The 10,601-nt window shown below is 41.3% G+C and overlaps 1 protein-coding gene across 1 annotated transcript in view; it reads left to right on the top strand.

Moving 5' to 3' along the window:
* The first annotated feature begins 2,783 nt into the window (after positions 1-2,783).
* The window catches only part of uox (urate oxidase), a 34,273-nt gene continuing 26,455 nt past the window's right edge, over positions 2,784-10,601 (top strand). The window contains exon 1 of the mRNA XM_084164563.1: positions 2,784-2,816. Coding sequence (XP_084020689.1) covers positions 2,799-2,816 — 18 coding nt within the window. The 5' untranslated portion in view covers positions 2,784-2,798. The remainder of the gene's footprint in view (positions 2,817-10,601) is intronic.

Below are 10,601 nucleotides of genomic sequence, written 5' to 3'. Positions count from 1 at the left end.
ACCTATAATTATGACACACCCTTTACTATTGTCATTGGTTGCACTAAAGTTTGTCTACATAACCTGGTTCAAGCATTCATGTCATTACCCTGAAGAAGGCACAGTGATGCCGAAATGTTGGTGTTTTACCCAATAAATTACTGTGAGTTTATATACTGTATATAGAGTGTGTGACTCTCTTTATTTATTTTATATCTTACAGTTTATTCGCCGTTAGTCAGCACCGCCACACAAAATAATTGTATTTTAATACAGTCAACAACAACGAGACAAGATTCTTTATTTGATCGGCCAGAAGGCACCTGGGAAAAACTTTTAAAAGAATTCCAATACTGTTCATCCAAGAAAACTAGAACACACCTACACATCGTCACTTTAAGTGAGTATGTTCGAAATGGAGTTATCCCACACGGACTACGTTGGCAAAAAGAGCCTTCACTAGGCCAACGCACTGAAGAGTTTTGTGAACGGTGGTTTGCTATACTTAACAAATGTTCACTGGGCCTAATGACTCTGATCATGGAACAACTTTAAAAGGATGTTACAGAGATCGAAACCTCCATTGACAATTCACAGCAAGTTCTACGAGATGAGCTTAATGATCCTATCAAACTGGATGATCTCATTAAGAGTAACGCTGACCTTCAGACCAAGATTACGACCGAACTGAGGGAGATCCTGAGCACAAGAAACCACAAAACAGGAAGAGATAAGCCGTTGACAGATGCAGAGTCCCTCTGTCAGACCAACTATCCACAGACAGCGCTACCTCTGGCTCTACAACAGAGGGCAGGGACACCGGAGACAACGTCGAGGACAACACCCCCAGCACGTCAGAGGAAGAAGAAATCCACTACAACCCCGCGATAATTACCAATTGAGATCCAGGACAGGCCCCCAGTCCAACAGGAGCTAAATGTCTTCAATTTATCAAGTAAGACCTTGAAACCAGCTCACCTTGGTGTTCTCAGTAAGGGGTTATCATTTGTACCCCCTACAAACATGAATGACTTTGACGTCCAGATAGATCTATTCAAGTTTTTTTCCGTAATCTGAGATTGCGTGAGTTCTTTTACATAACTCCACTTAAAATGTTATCCTCAGTGAGATATATACATAGGTCTACCACGTTAATCAATAGACTTACCTGCCCTACCGTGAGTCAAGCAGGAGATGGAGCCATTAACCAAGCTGAGGTACCTGAGAACTCTGAGAGAACCACATTTAGAGCGAAAGGTTCATTTGTACCTCCACCCAAATGCAATGCATCCATAGAAACCTTCTGCAGGATTGTTGAAAATGATGTGGGTGACCTACTGAAAGACAAACAGAAACACAAATCATATGATAACATGAGTAGAGATGAAAGAATGGCTCTTAAGGACTTACAATCAGATCCTTTGATTATCATTAAAAAATGTGACAGAGGAGGAATTTGTATACAAAACAAATGTGACTACAGTATGTGAATGAATGTCGCCGACAACTATCTAAAGGTGACTTCTATCACAAACGGAATTATGACCCTACCCTAGAATTCCAGCATAATATCACATCCACAGTGGAAAGTTGTTTGGAATCAGGACAAATCACCAAAAAAGAATGTGAATTTCTGTGTGTGAAATTTCCTAAGATACCAACTTTTTATACAGTCGCAAAATTACACAAACAAGTGTCTCCTCCCCCAGGAAGACCCATTGTAGCAGTAATTGACTCTGTGACGTCCAACATTTCTAAGTTTTGGACCACCACATTAAACCGATGGTTGAGAATCTCCCATCTTATGTCAAAGACACTAGTCACATGATCTCATTGATGGAGAGCTTACCAGAGGGCACCCTGCTGGCCCCTTTTGATGTGAAGCGCTTGTATACTAACATCCTACACACTGGAGGCTTGCAGGCGCTGCAACACTTCCTTCAGCAGAGAGACCCTACCCTTGCTCCATCAAATGATTGCATCTTGCAACTCACTGAACTGGTATTATCCAATAACTACTTCGTCTTTGAGTCAGACTTTTTCCTTCAAATTTGGGATGTAGCCATGGGCCCCCCCTTTGCCCCCAACTATGCGAACCTGTATGTGGGACAATTTGAGGAAGCACTCATTTACAAAACAGAGACAACCCCCTACTTTCTAAAATCCTCCTATGGAAGAAATACATAGATTATGTCTTTGTGCTCTGGGAAAGAAGTCCGCAGGAACTAAATTAATTCCAAACTCTGTTAAACGAGAGCTCTGAATATCTCAAATTCACCATGCAGACTGATGAGTAAAAATAAAGAAAAACCCTTGAATGAGTAGGTGTGTCCAAACTTTTGACTGGTACTGTATATAGAGTGTGCGACTCTCTTTATTTATTTTTATAGCTTACTCTGTAACACCAAAATAACCTAAAGAGAAACACAAGCAGAGATCACATTTTACCGATTTGTAATATACTTGACGAGGAAAGTCAACAGCACACCGAAACAAAACATTTCAAGTGCTTTGTCTCTGGGCAGGTACAAAATGGGTTGTGTTCATTAGACACCAAACACAATAAAACAGACCAAAACAGGGAGGGACTACCAGGACTTCTGTTGCAAAACATTTTCTGCTACATGCCCTAATGAACACAACCCTGAAGTGAGTGATATCTTACCACTCTCACGCTAGCAGCCGACATACCAGGCCACAGCTAGGTGGAAGTCCTTGTAGATGACTGGGTTATGGGAGCACAGCAGACCCCCACCACTCCAGGCCTGAGCCTCCTCTCTGTCCAGTGTCGATGTCTGTAGGAAGGTCAATAGAGGTCAATGGGCACTCTCTATACGGTATCTATGGGATGGTTTGAATGACAGCTGTTGGATGTTGAGGCTTTTGTTATAACATAGCGGAGTCCTAGCTGAATGCTCTGTGCTGTATTGATAATTTATATCTGAAAGAAAATGCTGTAAGGATCAGCATGTGAACAGAAAATGACAAAATGAATGAATTATGTTTTGTAGCGTTTTGAAATTTAAAAAGTTGCACGATTTAAATGACGGGCAAAACGAGAAGTACTTGTCCCCTTTTAATTTCCAGTACTATGTTAAGTGAGAAGCGTCAATAGTTACAGTACTTTAGAACACTCTTGAACTTCAAATCAAATCAAATCAAATCGTATTGGTCACATGCGCCGAATACAACAGGTGCAGACATTACAGTGAAATGCTTACTTACAGCCCTTAACCAACAGTGCATTTATTTTTAACAAAAAAAGTAAAAATAAAACAACAACAAAAAAAGTGTTGAGAAAAAAAGAGCAGAAGTAAAATAAAATAACAGTAGGGAGGCTATATATACAGGGGGGTACCGGTGCAGAGTCAATGTGCGGGGGCACCGGCTAGTTGAGATAGTTGAAGTAATATGTACATGTGGGTAGAGTTAAAGTGACTATGCATAAATAATTAACAGAGTAGCAGCAGCGTAAAAAGGATGGGGTGGGGGGGCAGTGCAAATAGTCCGGGTAGCCATGATTAGCTGTTCAGGAGTCTTATGGCTTGGGGGTAGAAGCTGTTGAGAAGTCTTTTGGACCTAGACTTGGCACTCCGGTACCGCTTGCCGTGCGGTAGCAGGGAGAACAGTCTATGACTAGGGTGGCTGGAGTCTTTGACAATTTTGAGGGCCTTCCTCTGACACCGCCTGGTATAGAGGTCCTGGATGGCAGGAAGCTTGGCCCCAGTGATGTACTGGGCCGTACACACTACCCTCTGTAGTGCCTTGCGGTCGGAGGCCAAGCAGTTGCCATACCAGGCGGTGATGCAACCAGTCAGGATGCTCTCGATGGTGCAGCTGTATAATTTTTTGAGGATCTGAGGACCCGTGCCAAATCTTTTCAGTCTCCTGAGGGGGAATAGGCTTTGTCGTGCCCTCTTCACGACTGTCTTGGTGTGTTTGGACCATGATAGTTCGTTGGTGATGTGGACACCAAGGAACTTGAAGCTCTCAACCTGTTCCACTACAGCCCCGTCGATGAGAATGGGGGCGTGCTCAGTCCTCTTTTTTTTCCTGTAGTCCACAATCATCTCCTTTGTCTTGGTCACGTTGAGTGAGAGGTTGTTGTCCTGGCACCACACGGCCAGGTCTCTGACCTCCTCCCTATAGGCTGTCTCATCGTTGTCGGTGATCAGGCCTACCACTGTTGTGTCGTTGGCAAACTTAATGATGGTGTTGGAGTCGTGCCTGGCCATGCAGTCATGGGTGAACAGAGAGTACAGGAGGGGACTGAGCACGCACCCCTGAGGGGCCCCCGTGTTGAGGATCAGTGTGGCAGATGTGTTGTTACCTACCCTTACCACCTGGGGGCGGCCCGTCAGGAAGTCCAGGATCCAGTTGCAGAGGGAGGTGTTTAGTCCCAGGATCCTTAGCTTAGTGATGAGCTTAGAGGGCACTATGGTGTTGAATGCTGAGCTGTAGTCAATGAATAGCATTCTCAAGTAGGTGTTCCTCTTGTCCAGGTGGGAAAGGGCAGTGTGGAATGCAATAGAGATTGCATCATCTGTGGATCTGTTGGGGCGGTATGCAAATTGGAGTGGGTCTAGGGTTTCTGGGATAATGCTGTTGATGTGAGCCATGACCAGCCTTTCAAAGCACTTCATGGCTACAGACGTCAGTGCTACGGGTCGGTAGTCATTTAGGCAGGTTATCTTAGAGTCCTTGGGCACGGGGACTATGGTGGTCTGCTTGAAACATGTTGGTATTACAGACTCAGTCAGGGACATGTTGAAAATGTTAGTGAAGACACTTGCCAGTTGGTCAGCACATGCTCGGAGTACACGTCCTGGTAATCCGTCTGGCCCTGCGGCCTTGTGAATGTTGACCTGCTTAAAAGTCTTACTCACATCGGCTACGGAGAGCGTGATCACATGGTCTTCCGGAGCAGCTGGTGCTCTCCTGCATGCTTCAGTGTTGCTTGCCTCGAAGCGAGCATAGAAGTGGTTTAGCTCGTCTGGTAGGCTTGTGTCACTGGGCAGCTCGCGGCTGTGCTTCCCTTTGTAGTCTGTAATAGTTTTCAAGCCCTGCCACATCCGACGAGCGTCAGAGCCAGTGTAGTACGATTCAATCTTAGCCCTGTATTGACTCTTTGCCTGTTTGATGGTTCGTCGGAGGGCATAGCGGGATTTCTTATAAGCGTCCGGGTTAGAGTCCCGTTCCTTGAAAGCGGCAGCTCTACCCTTTAGCTCAGTGCGGATGTTTCCTGTAATCCATGGCTTCTGGTTGGGGTATGTACGTACGGTCACTGTGGGGACGACATCATCGATGCACTTATTGATGAAGCCAGTGACTGATGTGGTGTACTCCTCAATGCTGTCTGAAGAATCCCGGAACATGTTCCAGTCTGTGCTAGCAAAACAGTCCTGTAGCTTAGCATCTGCGTCATCTGACCACTTTTTTATTAACCGAGTCACTGGTGCTTCCTGCTTGAGCATTTATGAGTGTCAATAAAGAATTACGTAACCCAAAACAGGCCTACAATCTCACAAAAAGTGAAATGTGTTATCATTATTCATCTCATACAATCTCATGTATACAATCTTATTTGTATAACACCCTTACCATCAATAAAGCGCTGTGATTTGGAAAAACTGATACATCTCTCCCCTTTTGGCTGATAGGAGGTTTGGGACCCTCACAGAGCTGTGCTAGCAGAGCCATTTCTGTCCGTAACGCCACCGGCACAGAGCAGTTAAACACGTGGGTTATAGTACAGGAGCTGCTGAGCTGTGAGGGGAGAAGGGAGAGACATGTTTGAATTTTTACATCAGGTCACAAACTGTGGGAGGAATTTCAAGATGTCATTGGCCAAAGTCACAACTTTAGAGCCTGTACGGAAGTTTAGTTGCTAATTGTTAACATGCATATTACAGGGTTGGGAGGGTAACTTTCTAAATGTAGTCCATTCATGGGTCATTCCTCCAATCCGGTGCCTTTTGAAGTATTCTATCAGAAAAAGGACATGTTTGACTTTCAGAAAAACATACGGGTCAAGCTCAGGCACTTAAATCCCTCTTAGGTGCATAATCACATAGTCATTGCGTAATCCTAACAGGGTGGAATCTAACAGGGTGGAAATGGGTGATTGAGATTAAACTAGCATAATGGTAAACACGAAGGGGATTATTTTCTATATGAAATCTATTTTAACATATATAAATTGTCTCTATAATTTCGCCTAACAGGGTGGAAATGTTTCAGTGAGACAAACTGTAGCTCAGTTGGTAGAGCATGGCGCTTGCAACGCCAGGGTTGTGGGTTCGTTTCCCACGGTGGGCCAGTATGAAAAAATGTATGCACTCACTAACTGTAAGTCGCTCTGGATAAGAGCGTCTGCTAAATGACTAAAATTTAAAAAACTAACAGACTAGCATCATGAAACATGGAAAAATAGATAAAAACCGAGTGTTTATGTTTATTTAGCTTTGCACAATTGTTCCCACCAAAAAACTGGACACTTCCTGAATGTGAAGTCATTGTGGGAAGGGGCTGCTTTCTTAAAGGAGAATTACTACAAACTAACAGGGTAGAAAGTGATATCAGGGACTCACAGAAAATGTTAAATACAATAATAGTAAATACAATAATCATGAAAAAAACATATTTGATGAGAGAGATTTTAACTCGGACTATAAAATAATGAAGAAAGATTTTCAATATTGTATTATTTTATAGTATAAATTTGTGTTCAAAATGCATTAAATTCCCTTTCAAGATCCATATTTTTAGGTTTTCAAGGACACCTGACCTTATATTTTAAGACTTTTGGAATCCGCATTTTACACTATTTTACACTAAATAAGAAGTGATATTTTGTGGGGACAGAAAAGGCACCGCATTGTTGGAATGACCCTACTAGTTGCATGTCCAAAACTGTAATCAGTAACGTACCTTTTGGATTACCCAAACTCAGGAACATTTTGTTTTGTCATTTAGCTGACGCTCTTATCCAGAGCGACTTACAGTTAGTGAGTGCATACATTTTACGTGATCTGATTACTTTCCCCTTAAGAGGCATTAGAAGAAGTAAAAAAGGATTCATCAAACGCATTTGGTGTGTCATCATAGTGGTCTCTGACTTGTGGTCAGACTCGCTCAGGTGGAACAAACTTAAACTTGCTTCTTTTTTCAATGCTGAATTTAATTTAATAGAGAAAACAGAAAGGTGTGAATGTTTTTTTTGTTTTTTTGCAAACATCCTTTCTGAATTTCAAAGTAATCCAAGAAGTAATCATGTCGTTTTTAAAACTATCTGTAATATGACTACAAAACCTTTACTGGTAACGTAACTGATTACAGTTCGTTTTTATGTCATCAGATTACATGTAATCACTTACTCCCTAACCCTGTGCATATATTTAATTTCTTAACTTATGAAACTCACAAATCCTTTTGGACAAATAATATATTATTTTGTACATGGGCGTGGGGAGGTGTGCCCCTTTCTGTCCAATTAAGTAATTTCCAGACAATATATCTATTCATTTCACGTTTGTAAAATGTAAACGTTATGCTGATGTAAATGGAGGGTTCGCTAGGAAGTTTGAGTGCAAGTATAGTGGATGTCTTTCTGTTGCATGCTGAGTACCTTTGTAACGAGACCTTAGGACTTGTGTTTGCTCACCTATTTGGGGGAACTATCCTTAGTTAAAGGTGACGCAGAGTGCTGTCTGGCCATTCACTTTGCCAGAGGAGGGGTGGAGGTAGCCCCTCTCAGGGAAACAGGGGAAATGGGGGATACTGTGGCTGAACCAGAATCCCTGAGTGGTCAAAGACCATTAGACCTTGCCGATAAGTCAGTCAACACTCCCAAGTCAACACTACTATCAGAGGGATGCTCTTTGCCCCACAACTCCCCCTGAAGCTACAATCATATTGGTCTGCTCACTTCTGAAGAATCATAGCATGTTGTGCGCCATCAGACGACTACATTGGAACTCTCCAGAGAAGGCAAATAGTGGACACATATTATATACAGGTCAATGAGTGCATTTTTTATCACAACCCCAAAGCACGTCCTCACTAAGTACAGTTTAGTTTATTAGAATCCTGATTAGCTACTGCACATGCAGCAGCTACTCATCCTGGGTCCACATAAAATGTACGAATACATGACAATGTACAGAACCGTTATAGACAACAACATAAGATATTACATAAAATTCAAAATAAAAAATAGAATAAGAGATATACTGTATATTAGAAAGACATCAAGCAACAACAAAAATACTATTTACATACTATTCATATATACACTGCCTTCAGAAAGTATTCACAGCCCTTGACTTTTTCCACATTTTGTTTTGTTACAGTCTGAATTTAAAACGGATTAAATTGAGATTTTATTTGTCATTGGCCTACACACAATACCCCATAATGTCAAAGTGGAATTAAGTTTTTCAAATGTTTTACAAATGTATTAAAAATGCAAAGCTGAAATGTCTTGCGTCAATAAGTATTCAAGCCCTTTGTTATGGCAAGACTAAATAAGTTCAGGAGTAAAAATGTGCTTAACAACTCACTTAATAAGTTGCATGGACTCACTCTGTGTGCAATAATAGTGTTTTACATGATTTTTGTATGACTACCACATCTCTGTACCACACATACAATATTCTGTAAGGTCCCTCAGTCAAGCAGTGAATTTTAAACACAGATTCAACCACAAAGAACAGGGAGGTTTTCTTATGCCTCGCAAAGAAGGGCACCTATTGGTAGATGGGTAAAAATAAAAAAGCAGACATTGAATATCCCTTTGAGCATGGTGAAGTTATTCATTACACTTTAAATGGTGTATCAATACATTCAGTCACTACAAAGATACAGGTGTTATTCCTAACTCAGTTGCCAGAGATGAAGGAAACTGCTCAGGGATTTCACCATGAGGCCAATGGTGACTTTAAAACAGTTACAGAGTTTAATGGCTGTGATAGGAGAAAACTGAGGATGGATCAACAACATTGTAGTTACTCCACAATACTAACCTAATTGTTAGAGTGAAAAGAAGGAAGCCTGTACAGAATAAACATATTTCAAAACATGCATCCTGTGTGCAATAAGGCACTAAAGTAAAACCGCAAGAAATGTGTTAATGAAATTAACTTCAAGTCTTGAATACAAAGTGTTATGTTTGGGGCAAATCCAACACAACACATCACTGAGTACCACTCTTCATATTTTCAAGCATGGTGGTGGTTGCATCATTTTATGGGTATGCTTGTCATCGGCAAGGGCTAGGGAGTTTTTTTTTTTTTGAGCTAAGCACAGGCAAAATCCTAGAGGAAAACCTGGTTCAGTCTGCTTTCCAACAGACACTGAGATACAAATTCACCTCTCAGCAGGACAATAACCTAAAACACAAGGCCAAATATACACTGGAATTGCTTACCAAGATGACATTGAATGTTCCTGACTGGCCATGTTACATTTTTGACTTAACCCTCCCGTTGTCCTAGGGTCAAAATGACCCGCCACTGTGTTGAACCAACTTTCTTTAATTTTTATATTTTTGGGATCATTTGTGAGAAGGAGGCAGTGAGACTTTAAAGAAAGTATCACTGCCTCCTTCTCACAAATGATCCAAAAAATATAAAAATTAAAGAAAGTTGGTTCAACACAGTGGCGGGTCATTTTGACCCCAGGACAACGGGAGGGTTAAATCGGCTTGAAAATCTATGGCAAGACTTGAAAATGGCTGTCTAGAAATGATCAACAACCAACTTGACAGAGCTTGAAGAATTTTTAAAAGGATCATGTGCAAATATTGTACAATCCAGCTGTACAAAGCTCTTAGAGACTTACCCAGAAAGACTCACAGCTGCAATCGCTGCCAAATATGATTCTAACATGTATTGACTCAGGGGGTTGAATACTTATCTAATCAAGAAATATTAGTGTTTTATTTTTCATGATTTTCTTTTACAAATGTTAGAATTTTATTTCCCTTTGACATTAGAGTATTTTGTGTAGATCATTGACAATTAAATCCATTTTGTAACACAACAAAATGTGGAAAAAGTCAAGGGGTGTGAATACTTTCTCAAGGCACTGTACAGTAAAGTTTAATTAGATCTTTAGAAATAGGAGCGGCGCTGTGATACAATTTGTTTTTCTATCTGTTTTTTTTAAGCTAAACTTGTTTTTTGACTGAGTAACCTCTGGTAGCAGAGCATTCCATGATGACATGACTCTATACATAACTGAACGATGCATTTCATCTGTTTTGGGTTTTGGTACAGTGAAGAAACCCATAGTGGCATGTCTGGTGGGGTATGCATGTCTGTTTGAAGTGTATGCAAATAGATTATACAAGTGGTTAGGCATTTTCAACACAAATGTTTCTTAAAAAGACTAGAAGAGAAGGAGTCAATTTCTCCTCAACCCTGAACCATGAAAGACTAGCATGCATGTTGTTAATGTTAGTTCTGTGTGTGCAGTTAAGGGCAAGGCGTGCTGCTTTGTTTTGAGCCAGCCGCAGCATTGCTAGGTCTTTCTTGCTGCACCTGACCATATTATCGGACAGTTATCAAGATGGATGGGACATGATCAGAGCCTGACAACTAGTACAGTTGATTTTTGTGTCA

This window comes from Coregonus lavaretus (genome assembly GCF_964263955.1).
Source record: "Coregonus lavaretus genome assembly, chromosome: 6".
Taxonomy (NCBI): Eukaryota; Metazoa; Chordata; class Actinopteri; order Salmoniformes; family Salmonidae; genus Coregonus; species Coregonus lavaretus.
Note: the sequence above shows the minus strand (reverse complement) of the source record. Positions and strands in the feature narration are given on the sequence as shown.